At 46.1% G+C, this 27,919-nt stretch overlaps 1 protein-coding gene and 1 long non-coding RNA gene across 3 annotated transcripts; both read left to right on the top strand.

The window, feature by feature from the left end:
* LOC100123191 (failed axon connections) lies at positions 1-27,249 on the top strand. Of its 2 annotated transcripts, none has more exons than XM_008211924.3 (4): positions 1-647; positions 22,591-22,929; positions 23,802-23,954; positions 24,028-27,249. In XM_008211924.3, exons 1-4 carry the CDS (start codon positions 219-221, stop codon positions 24,382-24,384), a joined length of 1,278 nt encoding a protein of 425 aa, XP_008210146.1. In that variant the 5' UTR covers positions 1-218; the 3' UTR covers positions 24,385-27,249. The 2 variants fall into 2 exon arrangements, with proteins under 2 accessions (XP_008210146.1, XP_001606801.2); XM_001606751.5 differs by having other exon boundaries at positions 23,817-23,954.
* Positions 9,320-18,978, top strand: LOC116417426. Its single transcript, XR_004227686.1, has 2 exons — positions 9,320-10,640; positions 14,954-18,978. It is a non-coding gene; the product is annotated as an uncharacterized LOC116417426 (long non-coding RNA).
* Positions 27,250-27,919: the final 670 nt, after the last annotated feature.

The raw sequence follows: 27,919 nt of genomic DNA on the forward strand, positions 1-27,919 counted from the left end.
CGCACGCGCTCCGCTCCAGTCAGTGTCGTCTGGAATTTCGATTCGAACGATTATACGTCTCAGTCTCTCTCTCTTTCCAGCTCCGACTGCTTCGCTCCGCTCCTTTCGTTCCCCCAACGTATATAAGTAGAGTGCTTGATTTGCTCGCAAGAGGAGTTGCCCCCCTCCCCCCCTCGAGTTTTGAACAGAGAGTAGAAAAGCAAGAGTCGCGGGAAAATATGACGATGGCTACGGAGACGGAGAAGAACGGGCCGGCGGCCGAGACGAAGGACATCAAGGACGTGAAGGAGATGAAGGACGCGCTGAAGGACGAGACGCCGCCGGACAACAAGCAGGACGAGGCATCCAAGGAGTCGGCCAACGAGAAGAAGGAGGAGGCCGAGAAGAAGCAGCCCGAGGACGGTGATAAGGCTGCGGCGACGGACGCGGCCCAGACCGGCGCTGCCGGCGACGCCTCGAACGCGGCCGCGGCCAACGCCGCCGCCACCGCCGCCGCGCCGGCCAAAGCCCCCAGCGTGCACAAGCCCAACTTCGAGAAGGACATCGTCTATCTCTACCAGTTTCCCAGGACGCCCCTGCTGCCCAGCCTCTCGTCCTACTGCCTCAAGGTCGAGACCTGGCTCAGGCTCAACGGCATCCAATACGAGGTTCGTTCCGCAGCTCATATCCTTTCTTTCTTTCTTTCTTCTCTCTCTCTCTCTCTCTCTCTCTCTCTCTCTCTCTCTTCGAGGGGGTGCGCGCCGCCGCCGCGACTGTTTTATCGACCGGATGTGCGAGAGATCTCGCGATTTCTCGGATTCGGGTCCATCTTGTGCATGCTGTGTGCGTGTGTGTGTATGTGAAATCGGCACACGCCCTTGTTCCTCTCGCTCCCTCTGAAAAGCAGCGAATTTCGGACTCGAAACTCGAATTTATCCGCGGCCTCACCCCCGGATAGAAAAGTGCGCTCTTTTGTCCGGGCGACGCCGAGTTCGTGAAAAACCGAAGCGCCGCTGTATGGGTTTGATCGATTCCGCGAAATGTGCCTTTCGCGTGAAGGGAATTATACGTTGCACACACACGGCTCTCTCTCTCTCGTTCCGAGAAGCGAGGATTCGTTCGATACGCTCGCGCGCGCGGGGCAGCGTGTATTTCGGAGCCGCGGAGAAAATGGCGCGAGGGCGGTGGGTTATCATCCTGCGGGAGGTGTCGCACACACACCTGGCGGGACATTTAAACGAGAAATGTTATTCCTTCTTTTTTCCACGTATATACCTCGAGAAAGCGCGAGAACAGCCGAGTGTGTGTTTGTTGTGGTTTAGTTCCCTCTACCGCGGGCTTTCCGTGTGTTCTCGACTTCAGACACACTCGGGCGTGTTTACCCTGTGTATTAAAATTTAACCCGGAGACTCGGATGTTTTCTCTTCTCGGCCCGTGAGGCTCTGTGATGAAAAGATTAAAGCCCGGCTCAGGGTAAACATTCTCTCTCCGTGTGTGTTATGTGTATTGAGACACGAAAACAAATGTAATGAACGCAGCGCTGATTTTCGGGAGAGAATAATCCCTCCTCCGTTTCCTATATACTCGTTATCATTCCCGACCTTTTCCACCAATGACACGAAAAACAAAGCAAGTTCGAATCGACGACTCGCCGCGCGACGTTGTTGACGCCGGTTTAGCGTTAACGAGGCTGTCGATTTCTCGAAGCGAGTACAATTCGAAGGAGAGCTCAGTCGAGGAAAAAAAGAAGAGCGCTGTACATTTTCTCACGCGATAAATATTCCCTCTTTCATTTCGTAGCGCACTCTTGATCCCTCTTGTTTTATCTGGAAAAAGGAGTGAAAAAATGTTTCCCCCTTCTATTTATACATTCTATCGCTCCTCGGGAGTATTCCTTTTCCTTATGCTCGTCCCCCGACTGCACAGTCGAGGAGAGAGAGAGAGAGAGAGAGAGAAAATCTACGTTTATTAATACCTCTCAGCCGGTGTCCCTCCCCTCTCTCAGAGGGGGAAAAACACACATCTTTCCTTTCTACCTAAATCACTCATTTCCGAGGGTATACGAGCCATTCATTTCGTAGCATCGGACCGTTGTCTCGTCAGAAGCGCGACAAGAGGTTCGGGCACGCGTTTAATTGCCGTTTAATTGAGACTTTTACCCACTTATCTCCCCGAGCGAGAGATCAGCGCGGATACCACCCAGAGAGGGCTATACCAAAAAAAAAAATCACGCGCCACCTAGTGGGGCGTCTACGGAGGAGCCGCTTAAAAATCCAGCGAAAATTCGTCTCGGCTCGGAAACTTTCCTCCCGGACTGTACCCACTGCCTCGTACAGCCCCGGCCAAAAGAAGCATCGCAGGCTCTCTCTCTCTCTCTCTCTGCGCGCGCAGGACGCGCTCGACAAAAAACGCCCGTGTGCGTGTCCGCCCGGCGAAGGGAGCCTCGCAGACACTCGCACACGCTGTACACAGCGGCGGCGGCGGCGGCGGCGGCGGTAGAGAGAAGGTCGATCGGGAAAAAGGGACTATACTGCCGTCGTTCTTTATTGCACGCGCGCGGAATCGTCGTCTCTTTATAGCGAGCTTACACACGGATACTTTGAAGAATCGGATTTTTTCTCGCTTCCGCCTTTTAATTATGGCGTCTGTTTAGGGTAATTTTGTTATTGATGAAAACGATGCTAGACACGGAACTACAGCGGTGTAGTGTCGAATATAAGTATGTACACTGGAGGCACATACACACAGAGAGAGAATTGAGGGAGTAGCCGGCGAATATTCGCCGCTGGATTATCGATCGCCTCTCTTCTCTTTCTCGTCAAGGCTTCCTCCCCGCGCGCGCCCACCACCATACCGTCGCCTCTCCGCGTATTATAGTATACACACAGAGTAGTCTTCTTTTCCGAGAGCTGGAGATTTTTTTCGTTCGCTTTTTCGATTACACTTTCGTTATTGGACGGGCTGTACGAGTAATTCGAAAGCCCGACGTGTCGCGCGTGTCATTGTCAATGTTTATCGGCTTGTTAGAAGTATCGAAAATCGATTCTCCAATGGTATTACCTCTACGTAAAACTTGAACTCTTCGTTTCGCGTCGAAGTTAATTTTCCCCCGAAATTCGCGTGTAAAATCAGTAGCCTATTTGGGTCGTCCCAGTTGCTCGATTTTACAACTCGTAGCGAATCCACCTTGATTACACTGCTCCGTAACTTTGCTTCGCAGACTCGTTAACTTCCATTTTTTGCAGTACGTTAACTACGCGCGCGATCGACTTTTGAATTTCGCGCTAAAAAAGAAGCATCAGCAGCAGCGTTGTACCTATATAAAGGGGGTCAATCGAAGGCCCTTAGGTTAGAACGACGACGACGCGTATCTCGGCAGCGGCATCAGCGCGAATAAGTACAGTGTAGGGGTGGAGGATTTCGAGCCGGTCGTTACCCGGTTATTGGCCGGCCCCGCTTTTCGCGAGAGATTCAGCCGCTGGAGCTTTCCGGAAATCGCTTTTCCGATATCCGATTCGGTCGCATAGCACTGCTGACTCGAACGCGCGAGATACGTCTGCTGCTCGCCTGTCTTTTCACCTAGTTTAGAGAGAACGCTTATTGTTACGGCTTTGCCAGAGTTGGCGAAATGACGTTTTGGATCAATGTATTATTCAAGTTTAATTCAGAGCCAACCGCGCGTTAATTTTTAATACAGTCTCTCGTCCATTACAGCTAATATTTTTTCATACCTGTCTCTCTTTTTTGCTGCCCCGAAGTTTAATGCGTGATTAAACGAGGCCGTTAAAAAGGAAAAGGGGCTTGTTTCAATCCCGTAAAGAGTAATAAAGCTCTGCTCAGGCTCTATCGCGGATGTATATGTGCGCGCACGCGCACTTTCACAATTTTATGCAAAATGTTAATCATTGATTATTAGCGCTCGGAATTATTTTCTCTTCGGATCCACTATACCTCGAAACTACATGCTATATTAACGATGTATTTATACAATTGAAAGTGCGAATGTTTATGTCGGCCGTATTATTCACGGTATACGGCATAAATGTTTGCGCTTATAAACTGTAACACAATATTATCGAACAATCTGAGCCGATCAATATTAATAACGCGCTTGTGTGTCGGGCGTGGCAACTATGAGCTTCAACAAATATATAATAACACACAAAGCAGCCGTTGCGTGAAGCATGCAAATGGATGGTAATCGCATTCTTTTTTAAAACGTCCCTCATGCGGGTAAAAAGCGCTAAAGTGTACATACGGTGACGCGTGAATTTTCGAAGAGACGTGTAAGCTTCGATTAATCCAAATGAAAAACGCGCAAAACAGTGAAAGCAGGAGAAATAATAACACGGCTGCCGGCTTTCCGAGAAGTCCGTCGGGTTCTACGGAAAAAGAAATAATTATCGTCGCGCTAAGGGCTCCGACACACGCCGTGTGTGCGTATACACGTATCGTCCATCTAACAAGCCAGAGCCAGTCGTGCATGTGTATGTGTGTGAGGAGAGAGAGAGCCCCTGCGGATCTATAGGGGCGAGAGAATGACGTCGTCGTCGCCGACCTGCCGCCTCAGGGGGGAGTTCGAATCTGGAATCGCACGAGAGGGTGTGAATATCGCCGCCGCTGCTGTGACTCGAGTGCTGCCTGTGGTTTGAAGAGAGAGAGAGAGAGAGAGAGAGAGAGAGAGAGAGAGAGAGAGAGAGAGAGAGAGAGAGAGAGAGAGAGAGAGAGAGAGAGAGAGAGAGAGAGAGAGAGAGAGAGAGAGAGAGAGAGAGAGAGAGAGAGACGATCGAAGGGATTGTGTGCAGTGCCGAGAGGCTGCCCCTTTACGCTCGCGAGCCTTTGACGGGATTTGTGTATACAGTATCCGTCTGTATAATTATAATACGTTCGGACTCTGCGAGGCTGATTTTTACGCTGTTCGTTACGTCGATGCGATTAATGGAAAAAGTCGAAGGGTACAATATAGCGCGCAAGAGGCGAGAGCCCTGGAGAGAAAGAATGCTCTCTCGAGGATATCTCGGATTACACACACACACGCATACCGGGTGTGTATACCTGCTCTCACCCTGAGGGGTGAGCCGAGTTTATTGTACAGCCCGGCGAGAAAGTCGATTCTTGGCCTCTTCTTCCTGGCTAAGTGAATTTGTCCAAAAACTCGCCGACACGTATCGATATTTCCCGAACTCGTCGCCGAGAGAAAATTCCGCAGAACGAGCGGCGAATTAGAGCGAGACTTACAGACCTATTCCGGAAGTGCACGAGATTCCTTTGTCGACTATATGGTATTCCAGCCCTATGGGCTAAGTAAATACCTACGACCGCGGAATCTGCGGTCCGTTCGTCGCCCCCTATCCGATTCCAGGCCAGAGGGCTCCCCCTTTTATTGCTTCCTTTCGCGCTACGGAATTTTCAGTCCCTATATACCTGCAGCGACGGATTTCCCGCACACACGCCGTTAGAAAGAATCCGCTGCGGGCAAAAACGAGCGGCGGCGGTGACTGCAGAATGTAAACAATCGCGACGGCGAAGGTGAAACGCGAGAGCCGCCGCTGCTGCTCCGGGTTAGGCCTACACCTCGTTAGTCTCTCTGGCAGCCACCGCTGCTCTTACGTGTGTGTGTGTGTGTATATACACACACTCTGCTTTCCTTCCACCTCTCGCGTTTCGCATACCGGAAGAACGACTCGCGTCAGCGGTAATGACGGCTGTATAACATCAGGCGTGGTTCATTCGCACAGGATGACGCTGACCTTGTTCGATAGCGAATCGTTATCTGCCCGCAGTGGAATTCGAACGCGATGCGTTGTTACAAACTGTGAGTACTGTTAGGTTGCGTGTTCCGCGAAACTGCAACGGTCGTGCGGTTTGCCTATATAGTATGATATTTAGTGCTCTTAATAGCTTTTTAATGCCTTGCGCAACTACGACAGGGATTTCGCTGATTTTATATCTCCATACAGAGCCTAATGTACTGTACGCGTGCGTAATGGGTATGTATAGCGTTTAAATATTTTAAAAACGTTGCGCAAACGTCGCTCGGCATATATTTGAGTCGCAAAAATATGCTATTAGTCCTGCGCTTGCATGGATGACTCTTTAAAAAAAGCTTAAACGTCGAGAGAGCGCCGCAGCGGAAGTCAATTATAGGAGTGGAGTATTGGCAGTGCCGAACCTAAGGCCCCGAGAGTGCAGTGCAAATACGAAGAATCGGCGATAGCGCTTTTTTATCAATAACAACAACGAAAATCGCAAAACATCGGTTTGTTGTTATTACCGTCTATTAGGCTCATCGATAAGCATCATTCGCGCAATCGAGCCCCATGAAATTCCGCGGATATCTGCGCGCGTTCGCTAATAATAAACGGCGCATACTCGTCGCCCTGAATCTCGACTCGCTCTCTTTCGCCTTCAATAACAAGTTCGTTTATCTTAATTGCCGGCAAGCGGAGCAGCTGAACGAGATACGCTGTGTATTTTTCTTCTTCGCGATGCGCCGCGTTTTTTTTTATGTTGCTGCAAAACAATTCTCGCTCGGGATAACGCATTGCTTGATTTCACGAAGAAAGTATATTTATACGTGAGTTGGATTTTTGTTAAAAAAAAAAATAAATAAATAAAGTTTCGAATCGTAGTAAACCTTGACGGGTCACCTTGAAAGCTGGACTTCCGCTTTTTTAAAACACACACGATATTCTCCGCGGCGTAGAATATCATTCATCGGCGCAGAGTGCATGCGAACTATACCGTCGTATTCGCTCACACAGACAAATAAACGCGCTCGCGTTAGAGAGCCTGCCATCCGTTTGTTTCGCCAAACAAGCAAAATTACCGGCAATCTCGATGAATTTCCGCTTCTGTCTTTTTCTCCCCCCCCCCCCCCCTCTCGCCTGCTCACTCTCGTCCGTTCTCTCTTAAGCGACACACGGTGCACGTGCACTTATGCTCTCTCGGCTACTATTTATTTGATAACATAACGCGCTCGTCTATAAAAATCATTCGGCATTGTTCGCTAAAAGTGAGCTTTTTCGAGAACACGATGCGGAACGAACACGGCCCGCGCGATAATGATCGACGATGGGAAGAGGGATGGGCCGATGCTTATGAATGGTTAGTCATGGGAATTGCGCTCGACGCCCCGATGTTTATTTGCTTTACTGAATGTTTTTCTCGGATGCGATGCGGTGTATTCTTCGGGATTTTCAAACGAGGGGCACGACGCTCGCGGCTAATGAAGCTTTTGAAAATTTCCATCTCGGCACACGTTGATATTAATTTATGCGACGACGACGATGATCGAGTACGCCCACTGAATTTTCTCCGCCGCCGCGTGACTGGGCACATAATTCCGAATCCGATGTATACTCCCCCGTCCTCGTCGTTTACGCAGCTGTAGCAGGGAAGAGAAAAAAAAAACAGTGGCACCCGCATATAAGGGCGGCGTCGTATCCCATTCAACGTTATTTATTCGATTCGATCTCTCCTGTCTTGTTATCCTCGCATTATGTCCCCCGACGCCTCATCGTGGGATTATTTATCATCGTTAACGCCTGGAATTACAAGGCTGTTAGTCCGCTCTCGATAAAATTTCGATAAATCGACGATATCGCCACGACATCGTGTATAAAGCGATATTTGCATTATGTCGCAGTCTGATAACTCTTCAGAAGCTCCACAACCAGCCTACGTACAATTATGCAAATCCTCGCAAGAGAGCTGCTCAAGGCGGAAAATTTTTCCGTCGAATTAAGTTATTGCAGACCTGTAAAAAATAATAACTCGGCCGACAATCAAACCAACGGCGCAAACGAAATCGGAGCGCGTCTACATTGCATACCGGTATGTGCGCAATGTTGTATTGGAATAGCGAGAGAGAGAGAGAGAGAAAAAAGGGGGAATTATGCAGATTGCAAATTATATTGCATATCGTGGAATGTTACTATTAAGTGCTCGATTACAAATTTAAATGGTCGGTGCAGTATAGCACGTGTCTGGCATAATCTAAACGACGAACTCTACATTCCAATTGTAGAAATCACTTACTTTATACCACCATAAATCTGTGATAACTTATCAATCTCTTAATCGGTTCTTAATTTTCGCGATGAACTTCTGGAATCTCTCGGTTTCATCACAGCCTAACGGCTTCCAACGTTTGTAAACAGCAGTGAATCATCGATTGGCAGAAAAAAACTGAATCACACCTGCGCGCGAGCTAAGCAAACACGAGACACATTCTTTGTCATCGCGTTTTACTTGATCGAGTACATTTTTGGAATATTAATAAAAGCGGCGTAGAAAACTGAGCGCGAGCAGCTGCTGAAACTTCAAAAGCACGATTGCAAAAGGGGCATACGTGTAAACATCCCGTAGAGAGACATTCCGAGTACTTGAAATTTCCCAGCGCGACGAAAATAGCGAATTGATATTCCGAAAATAGAGTCCAATTAGAGAGGCACAGTGTATAGCGTAATTAATCAAAATTAGCGACGGTTTATTAACAAAATAGGTCGCGCGCTAGAGAAGCACGAGATAAGCGCCGCGTGCGGCTATTTTGTCAAGAGTGTACACACAACACAACGCCGTAAAAGACAAAGACGGGCGGGTAATTGGCGCGCGAATTTCGTCGCCCGTGACGTGCCCCCCATTGAATTCCGTTCCGAAGTGCCGCAGCGTGTCAGCGACGTCGCACGCGCAAACGAGAGAGAGAGAGAGCCTCTCCTTCGTTAGAAAGCGCCGAGGCTTTTGCGGACTTCCTGTATAAATATACGCCTATTCAGCTTCGAATTTCACCGCGAGTTTTTTGCTCTCAAAGCTCGAAATTTCGATGATTAATGCGAGGGAAGTTTTAATCGATTTAATAGAAGCTTCAACCGCGATCAATTTCGATGCGAGAAGAAGAAACGAGTATACACTTGCTTCCATTCGGCGCAGATGTATAACGTACGGGCGTATAAGCGAATGAAAGATGAAAGGGAATCCGGTTCTCCTTTTGTCTCGATCGTACGCGTACGTAAATAGCCTAGTCTGGCCATTATCGTACAGACACAGAGAGCAAAGCGCGCAGCGATTCATCCTCGTTAGATTAACCAGCGACACGCTTTAAAAATCGATCCGGAGAATCAAAGATCCTTTCTCTCTATGCAGCAGCGCTTCATCCTATATATATATATATATATATATATATATATATAGAGAGAGAGAGAGAGAGAGAGAGAGAGAGAGAGAGAGAGAGAGAGAGAGAAGGGAAGGGCAACAACGATGTTCGCCTTCTGCATCGTCCCTCTTCTTCTCTTTTTCCTCTTCCTCCGTCGTTTCTTCTTCGTCCTGTTGCTCTGTTTGCCCTGTGCAGCAGCAGCTACTATATACACTGCGTCACCGTTCGCAAGCGTGGAGAATTTTCAACTGGATCGTTCCTTCTTTCTTCTTCGCTCTCTATCCCGCTGTTTGCGTCTCTCGAGTAATCTTCTTCTTCGCAGCAGCAGCAGCTCTTCTTCCTCTTTATAAACGCAGCTGTAGGCTTCACAGTTATATTCGGAGTGTATTAACTCTTTGTTATCGATGATTTCGATTAGATTTACTGTTGGATCGAACATCTCGAGTGCTATGGGCACTGGAGAGTCTCTCGGCAGACACTGACCACGCTGTTCCTGTATTATCGACTTTTTATATTTATACAGCTGAATAGAAAATACGTGGTATTCTGAGCTAATTATAAATACTATATTCGTATGAAATACCATAACGTTGCGAAGATCCCCTAAGCCTCGCGATTCGGCGCGCCTTTTTTGCTGCGCGTCGAGTCTCTCAGCCGCGGAGCGTTTTTTTTTATCCTTGTTTGCTCTCGGGAGCCGTATACACGATTTTTAATATATACGACGGAGCGAACGGATCAACGTCGCGTCTGTCTTCTCTTATTTTCTCTAGATTCTCTATGGGTCCCATATGCGATCTTTTCGAGCTTATCGTCCAGGCTATAGCAAGATTAATCGATTTACGAGATTTTTCAGAAACGTTTCTCGGAAGCATTTCATTCAGGACACGTCCAAGCAGTCGTGTTACGCTTTTTGGAATACCTCTATAGCTTCTGCGGGGTAAACAACGCGTTGCGCAATATTATTACAATAAAATAGCACTTTGGGTCCTCAGCTTTTTCAGAAAGGCGTATCGCTTCCTCGATAACACAGCACACGACCGCAATGGTACCCTATAAAAGTCACTGCGCAGCGCGTATACGATTCAATAGCTCGGATGATTGAAGCGAGGGCTGCAGCAGCCGAGAAAAAATGCGAGTCTCGGATATAAGCTCGCACGCCTCGTTGACACGCGAGGAATGCCGCGTATATACGAGAAAAAAGTTATCGCGCCTTCTTTTTCCATCTGCGGTTGCGGCGACGATAAAAGAAAAAATAAGTAAAACGATGATCTTTGACTGCAGCAGCAGACGCGATAATTTTTCTTCACGCTTTCGAAAATATTGTTTGCCACGGGTGTATACGTGGTTGCGCAATTTTAATCGGTGCAGTGTGGGTGTCGAGAACTTGTTTTACAATTTTTTTTTCTCGAGCGGATTCTCTACATAACTCAACGCTAACCGAATCGTCTCTTTTTTTTTCTGTTACAGGTGAGTCAATATTCCGTAAACAATATGCACAGGCGTGTTCGTAAGTACCTACAGACAGAAAAACAGAATCGAATTATTCAATTTGCAGCCGTTTCTCCTCCCGACGATCGCATTTTTACGCAGCTCCGCTGGCACTCTTCGGAGTGGCACAATAGAGTCGACACAAAATAAAACCTCTCGCGCGGCTGCAGCTCGTAAAATAAAACCGAGAGAGGAGAAGCTTTGTTCTCTCCTTTATCGGCTATGTGCGGTTTAAAAAAAAAGCCACATTTAGACCGGAAAATTCACTCTTCGTCACAGCGCGGAAGAAGGAAAAAAAATGCATTTTACTCGAAAATCAAGCGCAATAATAAAAGCTCGTTAAGCAGGTCGCGGTTATACAGCCTCGCGGTTGAATTAAGCGCGAATCGCGAATGACAATTCAATGGAACGTTAAATCCTAAGCTAGTCTTATAACGACGGCGGCACAGCGCCGGAAGTATCCGTAACACTTACCTGGGCGAATTCCTCGCTCGCGCGCTGAGGATCGAATTTCTCGCGTTTGTTTAGCTGATTCGCCGAGAAAAAATGTGTTTGTTTACCTATAACACCGCCAGTCGAATCGATCTGTTTGGCCAGTACACGCGGCGATAAAAAAGAGGGAAACTCGAGGTGTGTACTATTTTTAGCCGCTATAAATTAAAACGAAAAGAAAGATAAGAATCGCTCTCTCTCTCTCTCTCTCTCTCTCTCTCTCTCTCTCTCTCTCTCTCTCTCTCTCTCTCTCTCTCTCGGAACTTTCGAAAGTGCATACGCACGTTTGGAACATCTGCGACTCGAGCTACAGCGTAAAGCTGTCAATTTTTCACTCTACTCTCGTACACACGAAACAGCTGTTGGACACGTGTGTGCGCGTGAAATTCTTCTTTATAACCTCGCGCGGGAGTGTACGGTTGCGAACTTGCAAAATTTTTTGAATCGAATTATTATTATCCTACACGAGAGACATCACGCATCGGGAACGTGGTGACGACGATACGCGAGCGGTGTCCTTTTCCACGGCTGCTTTACGACGACGTAACGCTATAGGGCGGATGACGCATTCGCGACAATGATACAGTCTCTGATGTGTATAGGGCTCGCTCGTGCATGACCGACATGCGTCCGCGTTTTATTCTTTTTCTTTTATCTCTTTCCGATCGCGTGAGCCGTCGTGTGTGCGCGGAGAGGCGAACGTGAGAATTAAGCCTGTAACTTTGTTGCTGGAAAACATGTAGTTAAAAATTACAGTGTAGATAGGCCTTGGAGTCGTACTCGATCGATCAGCGAATCCGCGAAAAAAATATTCTCAATTTAATTTCCACAACCGAGAGCATCAGCCCCGATAACTCGGCGATAAGACACTAGCTCGCGGCGCAGCAATCCTGCACAAAGAGAAAAGAGGAACTGCTGCGGCATTGTGTCGTCTCTCTCTCTCTCTCTCTCTCTCTCGCGAGAAGAATATACCCGCGAGATAATGTCTTTTCCCTCTCCTCACACGCGCGGCGGCACCTATACTCGCTTCCCTTTCAAGAGATCCTTTCGCGACGACCTTCGCGCCGATTGCGGCTGAAAGAGAGAGCGACGACGCTGTGTGGATACCAAAAAAAAAAGACACATAAGGGGGTATAAAATAAAGGGAGATGTAAAGATCGCGAGCGAAGCTGCACCTTGAGAGCGCACGCGAGAGATTATTTATGGAATTCTTCGCGAGGGACCTTCGGCCGCTTGTTCTTCTCTTCGTTTTTTTTTTATACACTGCACCGGTTAATGATTTACAAGCCGGTCGAATATTTAAAATCGGAGTATAGTGTAGACGGGCGATTAATAAGACGACGGCGAAAAGAGCGAAAACACGTGCGATTATACCGCGGCTTATCTCTCCGCAGTGGCGGTGTATACGAGGATAGTAATCCAACGCGGGTAATTCAATGCGGCTGCGGTGTGTATATTATGTGGAGAAAAACTGTATACTCGAGAGGACGACGCTGTGCCGTAATCGTTTCTAGCTTGAAACGTCGCGATGCGGCTTATTTTTCCAGATGGATATGACGACTTGGCAAGAAAGCGTGTTTTTTAGATTAATTATACTGTCTATATTGATTAAGGAGAATCCGATGATTTTACGAGAGTTTACGATAGTCTGTCTGCAATACACCACAAGCTGCGGCGTGTCTACAAGTAAGCGATAGGCAAAAATTCGAAATTCGGTTCACCGCAGACTCCCGTTTCGAAATATAAGCGTCGCCGCTGCATATCCGTTCACTTTTCTCAATTTTTCCCTATGTACCAATCCGAACGAAAAATCTCGCGATAAAAGCAGCGTCAACCCGGTACACATCAGAATCGGACACGGATCGTTTATATCCAGTTGTCTTATCCCTCTTTGTTCAAACACGCAAATAAACTCCACCACAGTCCATCTCTCTCCATTGCTTCAATTCCAATACAGCCGCACAACACACAGACAGACGTCCGTAACGCGGACGACAGACGGACAGCTGCCTTGTGTGTATATGTGCCGCCGTAATGTGCGTATATAACGGCAGATTAAGCGCGCAGCTATGCGCGCACGCGCTTTCTATCGATATATTTATATTCGCCTCCTTTTTACGCGCTCGTAGCCTACACACGTGTTCGCCGACGCTAAATCACTTTCCGACAGCGTTAATCATTCGTTTCCGCTAATTAGCGATCAATTATACTATCGAATCAATATGTTCGAAACGTTATATTGTAGCATACGGTTTTTAGAACACAGCGCGTGATATCGAAGTCTGCAACTGCGGCAGCTGCGCAATGCAACGAAAGATGTGGGTTAAAAACGTGCAATTATACGTATCGCGCGGAGGAAGAGGAGAGCAGGGCGGTAAATCTCGAATGCGAAATTGAAGCTTATCGTTTTCGCGCCTCTAATTAAGGCGTTAATAACGAGAGAGGAAGCCGCGAGAATTGATTAGATCTCTCGTCGGGGCTGGCTTTTTCGTTAATTATATACGAGTCGCCTCGTCAATCGAGCTCAGCTCGAGGATTTTCTATTGTCTGTGTGTAAGTATACACACGGAATGAGTCGAAAGAAAGTATTGTTCGTCGAGTGAGAGTCGTATTGTTCCTTCAATTTTTTCGGCCGATTAACGTGATTCATACGCGAACTTCTCTGCGTGTGTAGTGATAATCAGAGAAATTCATTGATAACCGTTAAAACAATATTCCCCCTTTCATCAGCCGCGCGGGCGATAAATCTCGAATTAACGCTCTCATAAAGCCGGCGCAGATGAGTATCTCGGGCTCGTATAGCCTAGAAACTCTCGCGGAATCTCACTTTTTCCGGCTTCCAGAGATCAGACGGACGCGAGAAAAATAAATGATATGGGTGATAGATTGAATATACAGGCGATTTCTCTCCCGAGAGCGATTTAATTATAATCGGATCGACTTCTTCTTTTTTTTTTTAACACAAGCGCGCGTTTCGTCACGTAGGGAGCCCCGACGATTTTCATAATTCCCGATGGGTATATAATCGTTTTCCGGAGGTGGAGAAGAAGAAGAAGAAGAAGAAGAAGAGAACAATGGGCCGTACGTGCGACACGTGTTCCTCGTGTAAAACTTGTAAAATCGATCGCTGCGGTGTGATAATTATTCCTTTTTTTCCTTCGGTCTCTCTCGTGATTCAGGCCTCGGGTGGTATGTCGCGCGCGCTTCGGTAGATTGAATATTCCTCGCGGGAATTCGTTAAAGTTTATGTGTATCGCTTGATTGAATTCCACTTAATCAGGCTGGAGGATAACTCGGTTTCCGGGAGGCAATAAAGCGTGCAAATTGAATTTCCACGAGCGACGAGTCATACCGATTATGTTAGCGAAAAAAAGCGCGCGAAATTCAACTCGATCTCTAAAATTTTGCTCTCGATCAATATTCACTCACGTGCATGCGAGAGTCTGCCATACAGCTCGCGGTGCGTATATTAACGACGGCGCGACAACGTCTCTCGCTCTTAATGCTTTCGTAAACGCGCATTCCGCGATGTCGCCGCCGCGCGGCGTTATTATGAAGGCTGCGCGACGCAGAGCATTGGTATTCATAAAGCGGCGCACACACGCGACGTTGTTGCCTCCGGTCTTGCCTTCTATAGGCTTGCGGATGCGTAGAAACTGCATATCTCGCGCGTCGCCCCTACTTGTTCGCTTCGCTTCGTTCGTGTATACTCGATCTGTTTTTAGTAGTAAATGCCGTGCTTTTCGTTGTTCGGGGGCTTTTTTTGCGGGTTATGGGGTGAATTCGTTATACGATTGTTTTATTATAGCTAACGTCCTTTTTTTATTTTTCTGTTTTCAGGTGAGTGTTCGCGACACGTGAACTACGAGGGTCACTCTCCCGTTCGTTTTATTACGGAGCGAAGATAACAAGCGGCAGTAAAACGAAATCGAAGCTTCCCCGGATACATAACTCAACTCGATTATTCCCATATCGGAAAGCTCGGCTCTTCTTCTTCTTCCGAAGTTTTTACACTATGAAGAAGCTAATCCAACGTAATCGAGGCTCTCGAGCCAGACGTCGGCAAACAATCCATGTGTGCACGGCTTCTTAGGTTCGCCGATGGCCAGCCGCCTACATACACAGCTGATCGATAGTCGGCTCGGGTTCGCGGGACGATATTTAGAGCGGGTCAACGTCGCCGATGAATTTTTGATAACCGCGACACGGCACGCCATGTGCTATTCTCTTCTTCGCTTATACTCGCGCGCGAGTTTAATAGCCCAGAGACATGCAGGGCCTTGAGGGGTTGATAACTCGCGCCTATAGCGTTAAAATTTAACGGACCTTTTTCTTTTCTCTCTCTATGCAATATACCATTTAATTCGAGCTTCTAAATTCGGCCAATTCGCACACACACACACAGACACTGTATAGGAATAATCTTTCTCCACGCGAAATTACGCGGTCATTGTCGCCGTCCGGTTTACATCACCACATAAGCGCGGGGGGGACGACGACGACACTTATAGCATATCAGAGAGGGAGACCGAAAGACAGATGCAAGCGGCGCGACATTTTCCCATTGTGCAATTCTTCTTGCCCTGTGTGATGCAGCGGCAGAAGTAGCTAACTAACGTTGCGCAGCCGCGAGTTTCGCGCAATGTTCGCCTCGCATTATAATAAAACGTCGAGTCGTTTTCTTATAAGGCGAAGCTCGTGCCTACACGTTTTCGGAACGTATTCCGGGCTCCGATTCCTCGCGTATATTTCGGCGAAGAGTTAATTAACGGATTAGTACAGTAATCACCGCCTGTCGTGTCTGATATCCGAGTCGATGTGTGTACACACGTGCGGAGCGTAAAGAATCCGCGAGTTTGAACTTTCAACGGCACACCTCTCGGGATATTTCTGCAACTGGCCGGCTCGAGAGAGTGAAAGAGATGCGGCGCGATTTCGACATTCCTGTCCGCAGGCGTTCGGTGCATCGCCGTGGCTTCATTGAAAACAACCTATCGCTTCCATACACACACGCTGATGAGTTATATCGACGCGGATTTTTGCAATAACTCGCCGGGAAAGTCGCGTTTGGTGAGCAAATATTTTCGGAGACGCGCTGTATGCGTTTTATAAGGCCTTAGCTGAAAATAGAAGCGACGGTGTATTCTTGTGGTGATTCACGCGATTCTGTTTTACACAGCTGAAGTCGATGCGAGTGAATCACGAAAAATCCCATTAATTTATCATTTCCATTACGGCTTCGTTCGGTACACACACACACACACACATCACAGCCTATAGTCCGATCTAGAGCAGCGCGCGATGAATCACTTTGCGAAAAAAGCTCGACTTCCTTTACACTTTTAATAAAGAGAACGCTCCGCATCTATAACTCGGCTGTGCAACGGATACACGATTCTCTCGGTGAAAATCGCGCAGCCTTAATCGATCCTGCCCTCGAATCGCGAGAGGTGCGTCCGCGCAGATAAACGTCCGAAAAAAGTCCATAGGTGTACGCGAGAGTGTATTATATCGACTCTCTCGTGTGCGTTCGTTAAGCCGCGCGTGTATAACTCGACTTTCATATACAACAGCGCAGCGTCTAACAACACGTGTACGTACGTGCGGCTATGCACATGTGCACTTAAGTCTGTGTATATGTGGTCGATAAGATCGAGTGAGAACAGCGCGTTACACTTTCTCCGGTCAGCCGGCGCTGCTAATTTCGCGGCCCATTTTCCTCTATGCTGAGTTTATGCGTTGTATTACATGCTCGGTGTTGTTGCACCTGATATTCGCTATGTTTTTTTCGATGACGTTTAACTCGTCGTTCTGAGATGGCTTGTCGTTTAGCTTCAATTATACACTTATACCTTCATGAATATTTAATAGAATTTCGCAAATGGATTTGTATTTTATGTATAAGTTTCTCGGATTGAAAGTTAAATGGGGATATAGCACTTGACTTTATTACGGAGGAGAAGTGGAGCGATCGGATTCGTACATACTAGGTCGAGAGAGTATAATCTTAAACAATATGTATTAATCACAGAAAAGAGTCGGGCAGAGTCGGAGAGAGATTCAAATATTGGTTATTCCTCTCGAGCATGACGATTATCTGCGTTAAAAGTAGGCTCGCTCGAGATCCGCGAGACAGGGCTATCTTTATCCGCAATCTCGACTCCTTTTCTTAATTATTTAGCTTAAGAAAAAAAACACTGTGCAAACTTTCTATTCGATTACTTCAATTTCCCAAAAGTTCGAATATAGAGAAAAAGTGCCTGTAAGATAGAATATTTGAAGGTCGTCGCAACTGCGGATCACACAGAGTACCTGCCGCGCAAAAAATCCCTTGAGAGATTATCGGTTTCGAAATCACACTCACGCGTATACAGACAATGAGCTTGCGAAATAGGCGTACGTATTGCACGGGTATTTCAGGAATGTCTAGATTCATGTATGAATATACCTTCAGCTGAGAACATGGATCGCATTTTCCGAACATCGTATACAAAATACAATAAGGTCTTTCACTCCGACGCGCCGAGAAGTAGCGAAACGAGTATACGGCAACCTCGAAACGAAGTAGTCCAGCGTCTATCGCTCTCGTGTACACTTCGATTAGCCAACCTCCTGTATCGCCGCGCGGAAATAGAGCCTCGAAAAGTTACATCTCCTCTGAGGAATTCGCCTTGAGTGTAAAAAAAAAATACAAGCCTAATTTAATCAGCGTGTAAGCTCTATTAATCTCGAATCATCGATGTAAGCTCGAACACGAATAGCAGTCGACGACAAATCCTCCGGAAATCCTCGACACCATCAATCTCTCGGGGTCTGCGAAACAGGAGAGAAATAAAGGGCGTTGGCTGCGTGCGCGTGAGAGACGACGCCCGCAGAGATCAAACGGCCCGCGCACGTCGTCGGCTTGAACTTGTGTCTTTTTTCTTCTTGACTATTCTCGTCGACTAGACCGATTAGTCAAGTGCGATCGGATTTTCTCTCCTAACCGGGCACGTGGTTCTGCATCTCATTGAGAGGATCGTTCGTTTCTTTATTTTTTCTTCACAATCGCGTTGAGTAACGCCGCGGCGCTGTAAACAGGGAAAGAGGCTTTATCAGCGCCAGTGTTCTTTTTGTGATTCATTCGGAGTTATGTTTTTATTGTGCGAGAGTATGTGACGAATCTCTCTTTCCTTTTCTCTCTACGCGCAGAGTATAAGTGACTCAGCAATCGATTCTAGTAATGATCGCGTATTACTCCTATTAATTAGTTACTCACTTTTTTTATTGGCACCGACAGCCGCGATGAAGCCGTTGACGAGTCAATAATCGTGAAAATTAAAAAGCCATCATCTAACGGTCATACATAATACACAGTAGTATACACGAGAGCCTCGTAGTCTTCTTACATTCCCCTTTCTCTCGTTCTCTCTCCACGACATACCGACGCATCATGCCCAATTCAACGAGCGCTCATTGCGCTTGATTAATTAATCTTCCAATTGGGCCTCATTATCCCTGCCGCCGAGGCTTATCCCATGCCCGACATTCCTTTCTCTCCCTTCAGCCCCTTTCTCTCGTCGCGTCGGACGAAGAAAACGTGTGAGTCGTCTAAATTCAATGCTACTTCCCTGCTAGAAATGCTAACGGTTAATAAGCTAAGTTTTAAGACACTTAGCTAAGTTATGATAAAACGAAACTTTTGCTTGAAATTTGTCAAATGACTGTTACAATCCAAAAATTGTAGGAAAATACGTTACAATCGTAAAAATCCAAATATTCGTAATAAGACATATATACGTTTTAATGCCAAAACAGGGAAAAACAATTTTTAACTTAATAATAATACTGATGTGGTATTATAGATACGCATCACTAAAATATTAGCATAATATTTTAATTTGTTTTTTTTACATTAACATTTGATAAAACTGGCCAATTAAACTTAACTTTTTAACGAATTTCAACCGTTAATTTTCTACCAGGGTTACTGCTCGGTGTTTCCGCTATGGAAAAAGCTCTGTTTATATACGCCTCGAGCCGACGATTGACAGAGTCGTGACTTTTCTGAGCTAAACTGAAAGATCGCCGGAGAAACGGTTATCCCATTGATACCATCTCGAGTCTAAGAATAGAGCTGCCGCCTCCTCGTTCTCCAGAAATCATGCAAATCGGCGCAAATTGTTCGAGCCTCTGTGTGCGGAGCAGTCGTCTCTCTCTCTCTCTCTCTCTCTCTAAACGAGCTGGGAATTGGCATTGCACACATCCGCCGCCGCCGTGGAGTCTCTCTAATGCACCTTCATTGCGAGCACACCCACTTGAGCTCGGCCGCGAACTTCAAACCGGACACGACTGTCTATATGGATCTCGAGAAGAGAATTGGGCAACGAAGAGGAATTTTCTCGCGATATAGTAATGAATCAGCGGATGACCTCTCGTCGCAGCGTAGAATATTCTCGGAAGAGGCAGATATCGCCTCTCGTCAATTATATCTCGGGCAGACGACGCCGAGGCTGTACCGTTTCTCCGGCGCAACAAAAAAAAGGAAGGAGAGGAGAGATGTGTTTGCGCCGATCGAGGGAATAACTGGCTCGGAAAATTGCTCTGTATACACTGTGTCTTGCACACGACGTCCCGCGGGATGTGTATATAGCGGACGGTTTCTCGTTTTCTTGTGTGTATATTCGATGCCGCGTTTCTTTCTCTTCCTCCGCGACTGGCTCTGACATTGGAAGTGGAACGTTTGAGATTTTTTTTGGTCCGATCGATTTCGCTCGTAAATATCGTATCTCCGCTAACTTTGTTTCCCAAATCCAGCCACTCCCAAGCGTCGATATTTGCGCGAGTATCGTATATTAGCTACAGAATTTCAATTATTCCATCGCTCGCAGACGCGTACACACCTATACGGATAGACGCTTCGGCAAATACACACACGGTGTATACCGGAGTAGAGAGCTCGGTTGCACGTGTATATATAGCCGCGAGGATCGATGAACCGCGGGGAGCTTGAAGCTCGAGTTTGTGTGTGCATAAAAGCTCGAGCTTGCGGAGCCGCGAAAAAAGCTCGACTCCGGGCTTTTCGCCGCGGTGACCTGGATTCGAGCTCTCGGGCCAAAATGAAGATTCTCCAAGAATTTGTTTTTTTTTTTTTTTTATGAACAAATTGCTCGTACCTCAATAGAACTCGTCATCGTCGTACGTTACCCCCTTATTCATCGCCCCTCACAATGTTATCAATGCGCCTACAGAATTTCCATCTGAATTAGCGAGAACGATTGAATTTTCTCGTTTAAATATTCGATATCGTTCCAGAAACGCTCTCACCGCAATTAAACGTTCCGATCAATGAACCAAAGCATCGACGTCCCAGCTATTTCCAGAGTCGGGTATACACACACGCGCGCGCATCAGGGCCCCCCTTTCGGTGTACGACGAGAGATAAGACGCGGACTTATCGTCGTGAATGTGGGAATGCGCTCGAATACGCATTATATACATGAGGGCGGCTCTTTCTTCGGAAAAGCTCTCGTCGTCGATGAATGATGCGCCTTGTTCGGCGGGCTTATTCTTCTGCTCCAGTTTTGGGAAGATTTAATTTCGGCTGTAAAAGCAATAATGAGCTCGCGGCGCATAAAACCTATTTCAAGCTCGGCAGCGGATACACGCATTCCCGAACGAATCGAAAACTCAACCGGATCCAGTGGTTTTCGAGCCTCTGCTCTCTATCAGCGATGTATAGAAGAAATTTCGAGAAAAGGGCGGTGTCCTCTTACCTCGCTTATCTCTGCGCCGCCTCGATTTTCCGAAGGCCTTGGCGGAAATCGATATCTGAGGGAGAGAGGAATCCGTTTCGTCTAACAATGGGTGTTCTGTGACTTTTCCCTCTCGATGCGAAACAAATACACGCGAGCGGGAGAGAGAAAGAAAAATAAACGGGGGGAGATTACGCTGTTGCTCCGTTTCTTTTTTTTTTTTTTTTTTCGAGTGTCTGTGTGTTTGATGCGAGGCCGGAGGAAGTGTGATTTCATTGAGCAAACAGCGCGTAATAAGCTCGATACGAGTGTAATGAATGCAACGCGCTGTTATCTCTCTCGAGGGAGATAAATATAGCCGTGTACAAGCGTTGAATTATTGCGAATCCTCGAAATATAACTATCGACTGTAGAACCCATCGCGAAAAAATATCTCCGTGTAAAAAATGAAGCCGAAAGCAGATCGATAAGTTCAGCGAGCTCTCGCTCGCGTATACACAGCGCCGCGGGTGCAACGACCGAATTCTCTCTCTTCTCTCGAGCTCTCATTGTATACCTGTATGGTTTAAAAACTTCTCGAATAATATGGCGCGGCTGCAGTCGTTCGTTTCCATAAATCGACATTTCAATTTTCACCGATATGACAAAAAAAAAAAACTCAACTCTTCCCAAAATTTCGATTTTCGACTATATCCACGTCCGAAAAATCAAAAAGTCAAACAAAGCCCGTAGTACAGCCTCGCGAAATAATCCTACAGCAGAGCGTCGTCGTCGTCGTCGTCGTCGGCAGCAGCGGCGGCGGCGGCAGCATCCCGCCGATCAATACCTTCGCACTCGACACACACACACACACACACACATACATGCATACACGTATACAGAGTGCGAGAGAAGCAACGCGGCGAGCGCGCGAACTACCGTCGCGCCGGGGCGGGGGATGCGCGTGTTGCCAGGCGACGGAAGCTGCGCGCTCCCGCGAGTTCATCGCCCCCTTTGCAAGCGAACGAGAGAGGAGTAGGAGGACGAGTTCGCTCTCGTTTTTTTTTTTTTTTTTTGTTTGTTTATCCCCACTCTAGTGCTTTTCTTTATTGACGTACTCTCTCGCTTTGTGCCTTGCGAATTACGTTTTTGATTCGAGCTGCTGCTGCTGCTGCCGCTGCTCGGCGATATGATGATGCGTTAAGTTGCTCGGGCTTGGATTTACTCGCTAGTTTGTTAAACACTAATAATAAGTTACTCGCTCGTCCTTCGACTTTTCCCGGTATTTTTACCCTACATCGCACGCTTCGCTCTTCCATTGTAGCTTTGATCCATTTTATCTCTCGCAAAGGGCCAGGGAGAATATTCGCAGTTAAAAGTCACTCCCCCCCCCCCTCTCGATCTTTTTTCCGTTAAGCATCAGACACCGCACACGTGCATACGCTTAGGGACGAGGGCAATTAGAGAGCCGACCGGAAAATCCCCGGGAAAAACAGATGCCGGCAGACGTAGAAAAAATCGGAACTCAAGGTACAATGACGCTTGTGCCCCTTCTCTCTGAGGCGGCACACATGTTCGGGCTTTATTTTCTCAAGCTTATTTCGGGCTCTCAGCGTGCGGCGACGGCGCATAGGGCGAAAAGGGCGCGGCAGGCATGGAAAACACGTGGGCCCCGTACGTGATTCGCCGGGCTTTCCTCGGATCTCTTACCATCCTTGTACACGAGTAATGCTAATTTTTCGAAATTTCTCCTTCGTTTTACAGAATGTCGACCACAAGATGAAGTTCCGCTCGAAGAAGGGCCAGCTGCCGTTCGTCGAGCTGAACGGCGAGGAGATAGCCGACAGCACGATAATCCTGCGCGAGCTCGGCCAGAAGTACGGCAAGGACATCGACGCCTGTCTCTCGACCGAGCAGAAGTCCGTGGCCCACGCGACAATATCCATGATCGAGAACCACCTCATCTGGGTAGTCCACTGCTGGCGCACCAAGAACCTCGACCAGATGCTCAAGGGTTACAAGGTCAACCTCCAGCACGCCCTCGGCACTCGCATCCCCAACGGAATCCTTAACTTCTTCTTCAAGTTCACGTTCGGACGCAAGGTGAGTCGGATCGAGCCGCCGGATCGAAGACTGGACCAACACACTACCAGCAAACCCTTTCACACTCGTACACACCATTTTACCTGCACTCCTCTGTATAACCCACCCCTATATAGCCCCTCACCAGCCCTTGGTTTGGTTTTTCTGCGTTTTTATACCTCTTTTTTGTGTTTTTATATGTAACGATATACATCTTTTTCTTTCTTGTGTGTGTTATTTACTGATGGACGCACAGATGGAGACGAGAGAGAATGGGTCGACATAGCCTGTCCGTCTGTGTGACATGAGAAACGTAGTGGTTATATTCTCTATAGATAGTTTTGGGTTGTTTTTTGCACGTTCTTCCTTAAGGGGGATGTACGACGGTATAACGTATAAGAGTGAAAAATGGACAGGCGCTTGCCAGCGCATTGTAGCTGTATAGCATGAGCTGTTAGAGACTGCATACTGTAACTAACATTGAAATTCATCTACCGACACGACAAACACCGGTACGTATTTCACTCTTAAAGTGTGTACGACGTTCTTAGCATGTTGACCAAACGAACAATGTAAATGCAAGTACATACACTCCTTCACAATAAGTGTGTTGTGTTTCTAACGCGCGAAAGTATATTACGATAGTTAGTATAGACGACGGCAGCAAAACTGTGTGCTGTGTGTGTGTGAGAGAGAGAGAGAGAGAGAGAGAAAGAGTAAAAATGCAAAAAAGGCGACACAACTATATGCAACGACGACGACAAGCCACATTATGCTGAGCTCGTTGCGTTGCGTAAGCTGCGTCCGCAGGTATAAACGAGAACATGCCGGCCGTCCATATTGTGTTGGCTAGTCAAGAATGACGCGGTATGGTCATTTGTAGTGAGAAATAGTTGGATTGGTTGCAGGGAACGAGAAAGGTCAAGGCTCAGGGCATGGGAGTCCACACGCCCGAGGAGGTGCTCCAGTTCGGCTGCGCCGATCTCAAGGTGCTCTGCGACATGCTCGCCGACAAGCCGTTCTTCTTCGGTGACGAGCCCACCACGGTAAGCTTCATAATATACGATACCTCTATGATTCGTACAAGTGCAACGGTATTGATTTTTGCTCTTCTTCCAGCTCGACGTGGTCGCGTTCGCCAATCTGGCTCAGATCCTGTACATCGACAAGGAGATCCCATTCGCCTTCCGCGACTACATGCAGGAGAACTGCCCGAACCTCGTCGGCCACTGCTCCAGAATGAAGGAGCGCTGCTTCTCCGACTGGGACGAGATCTGCTCGACCCTCGACATGAACACGCACCTGCCCAAGCCCGAGAAGACCGAGGAGAAGGAGGGCAAGGAGGAGGCGAAGGAGACCAAGGAGTCCAAGGAGGAGAAGGAAGGCGACAAAGAGAAGGCCGACAAGGAGGAGAAGGACGTGGAAAAGGACAAGGAGGTCGACGAGAACAAGGAGAAGGACAAGGAGGGAAAATAAGAGCCCTGCGCAGATCTAGGGACGAATCGACACACCGAGACAAGACAGCCGACAGATATGATATGATATTGTGTATCGGAGGAGAGAGAGAGATTTTAAATGAGACAGATGAGGGATGTCGAGAGATAGTTAGAAAGAAGAGAGAGAGAGAGAGCGCGAAAATTATTAGTGTATGTTGGACTCTTTTATACTTGATGCTCTCTAATTAATCTTAAGATCGTGGAGGGAAAAACATGCATGTGTTTTTTTTTTAATATTTCGACGAAATATGAAAGAGTTATTGTATCGAAGGGGGAGGAAAACGGAGCGCTACGCGCAGACGACGTTTTCTTCCCTTTTTTCTCTCACTTTGTGTTTCTTTTTTATTTTGTATTATTGTATGTTTCTCTTATATTTGTTTAATTATATGCATTGCAATTTTTTACATTGTCACGTATATATATATATTATGTATGTGTATTGTATAACAGTCGGACACAAGCTCACGCGTTTGCAGCAGTATTTTTGTCGCGAGGAGATAATAATAAAAAGTTATATGACGATGAATTTCCGGTCTCTCCCTCTGGCGGATTTGATTCGATCTTTTTTTTTTATTAAGTCATTAGTAAGCCATAGTGTCTATAACGCAATATTATCGAATGCAATAGCCTGTCGTTGTGGACAAAACGAGGATGATGGGAATTCGCAATTTGCAATGTATGAGCGAGGCATAGAGATTTTTTTCAAAAAATACATTACTATTATCATTAAATTATCTGCGTATGCACGACGATTTTGCTAAAAGATTAAAAAGTGTACCGGTTTTATGCAAAACGAAGTTACCAGACGACGAATCTTTTATACACAAATAAGAACCGCGTGACCACGTTTTTTTGTACGAAACTTGTGAACAAAAAACGATTAACGAATCTAAAATTGTAATAAAATAAAAAGACTTTTTTAAAGACAAAGCGAATCACCCTTTTTAAGATGTTTCAACCTCCGGTGCGTCTGATTTACATTGACAAAGGAAAATGTAGTTTAAAAAGTATAAAATGTGAAATCTCTCTCGTCGATACCACGATCTTGTCAATCGCGAATTGAGCGAACTAAAAGAAATAACAGCTGCGAATAGGTATAAAATGGAAAAGGAAAAGTCGCAGATTAGCCTCGCTAGTCCATTAGCTCTAACTCAATATAATTAGGCAGGTGCGAAATACGTAAAGGCGAAAGGCATGTTTGGAAAGGAAACGATGCGCACGCTGCGACGAAGCGACACACGCATTTATGCACACTCGTACACCTACACACCGCTCACTGACGCACACACACACACACACCTACACTTACACCGACACAAAAAATGTAGACACGCTAAATATGCTTTATTATTAGGAAAATTGAGGATTGAGTAGAGTTAGCGGGCTAGACTGTGATGATTAAGGAGATAAAAGAGTCGACATTGCATCGGAGGATTTTGTCAGGCGTTAGTTTATAGTTAAAGTAAAAAAAGGAGGAGTGGCACTTCATTCGATTGAGAGAAAGGAGTTTATGAAATTTTATGGAAAAAAAGTGACAAAGGAAAGATTTAATATGCTATTGTATTGTAGATTAAGGGGACGAGGAAGTCCCTCGGCTCACGACTGAGTTTAAAACGTTATGTGCGTTTAAACATTGTAATATATAAAGGTTTTTAATTAATCGTGTAAAGCTTCTGAAATGCGAAAGTTGGTCTTTTTCCGGCATAGTGAAACACGATCAAAATTTGTATTTTTTTATTTTTCCTTTCGCCGTTCGATTCTCAAACTCGCCAACTTTTGTAAATTTACAAAACGCCCCGCGAATCTGAAAATGGAACGGCGTCTGGACGAAATGGAAGAAGAGAGGATTGAATGATCTCTCGTTATGTGGAGTCAAGGATCAAAATTCGCATCTATATAGTAATTGCCCATTATGCAGCTTGAATTGGTTTTTGACGGAAATCGGAGTATATTACAATGAAGAGCGTGCAGAATAATTCTTAAGAGAAAGATGAAACCAATTTATCGTCTGACGTCACTTGGTCGTTTCCGAAGGAGACTTTTGCATCGCCTTTGCAACGCCGCCGGTCGCCCGATTTCGCCTCTGTTCTCGGCTTGAAATTCTTATTTTATCTCTCTTAGTTGCGCGCGTTTGCCGAACAACAGCGCGCGTCCGACTTTCCACGAGAAAAAGGCAAAAGCTAATATCCTTTTTCTCGCGGAGCACGCATCAGTGAAGAAGCAACACTTTTGTTCGGCAACGATGAAGTTTGTGTGTGTCACTCTCGAGAGGCGAAATCGAGCGATCCTCGCTCTGGCGGCGTTGTTGATTTTAATTGTCAAATCGACGACGCTCGTTGTTTATATTGCATTGGCGCTTAACTCATTATTATAAATGTAAACACATACACACCCAAGCATAACACACCACACACATGAAAACACACGGCTCGAAGCCATCTTCTCATTCTCGTAGCCGCGATTAACAAATACAAGTAAAAAGGAAAAAAAAAATACATAAAAAAAATGTATAAGAAACAAATTCATTCCCGTCTTTTGTATCTTTATAGTCCTTTTTTTACGTCTTTTTTTATACACGAATCTGACAAGCGTCGTCGGCCATGCGTGCGACGTCGGCGAAATATTATTAATTATAATTATATTACATTTATTTGTATATTATAGAAATACGTCATATTGTATGTTTCTATGTGCATTATGTACAGGCGAAGGCAGCCCATAAACACGCGATGAAGTGGTGAAGTAAGAAGATTATTCAAAAAAGAAAAAGCTATACACAATTTGTAAGATGTATTCAATTGAAACGCGATTATTAATGATAAACAATAAATGAAATAAAAACAAACAACCAGCTCTCTCACGTATATATTCACAAAACACACAACACGAGTATATAGATAATTAGGTAAAAGAAACAACGCAGTCGCGAATATGCAGATTCGCGCGTGCGAGCTCAGTACTGATGATTTTTAATATCAAAGTATATTTGTGTCAGAATAAAACTACTCTTTGGCGATAGGGAAAAATTCAAAGATTCATCTCTACAGTAGATTACAAAAAACAAGGAGAGCCGGGCGCTTAAAATGTGTGACAAACAAAACAAAAATGATATTATACAAAGTGTCTTTCACGCATCGAATAACTTAAAAGACGTTTGATACGCGACGCGCGTTTCGATTCGTTTGTTCGATTGATTACGATACATCAATGAATTTATTATGATTTGAAAAGAAAATCGCTGGGGAATTGAGTATAGGTCACTTCTTTGTTTCTCAAACTCGCGCGAATGGACACACTTATTGTATCTAAGCAGCTTAAACGATAATTATTAAACGATGGGTGAGGAATGGAATGATAAAATAGGGATTGTATAGAAAGAGCAGTTTTAGAATGAGTCTACGACGAAGAAGAGGAGGAGGGGGTTGGGTTCGTTTAGAATGATTGTTGCGGCGGCACCACCGAGTAGTAGAGCATATAGCCATATATGCGTTAAAAAAACAAAAAATAAATAAAAG

Source organism: Nasonia vitripennis, chromosome 4 (genome assembly GCF_009193385.2).
Source record: "Nasonia vitripennis strain AsymCx chromosome 4, Nvit_psr_1.1, whole genome shotgun sequence".
Classification (NCBI taxonomy): domain Eukaryota; kingdom Metazoa; phylum Arthropoda; class Insecta; order Hymenoptera; family Pteromalidae; genus Nasonia; species Nasonia vitripennis.

Bases quoted from the DNA above. Each gene is read 5' to 3' on its own strand.
- LOC100123191 (XM_008211924.3), top strand. From the start codon at position 219: ATGACGATGGCTACGGAGACGGAGAAGAACGGGCCGGCGGCCGAGACG. The intron at 648-22,590 runs GTTCGTTCCGCA...TTCGTTTTACAG, and splicing joins TCAACGGCATCCAATACGAG to AATGTCGACCACAAGATGAA. The intron at 23,955-24,027 runs GTAAGCTTCATA...CTCTTCTTCCAG, and splicing joins TCGGTGACGAGCCCACCACG to CTCGACGTGGTCGCGTTCGC.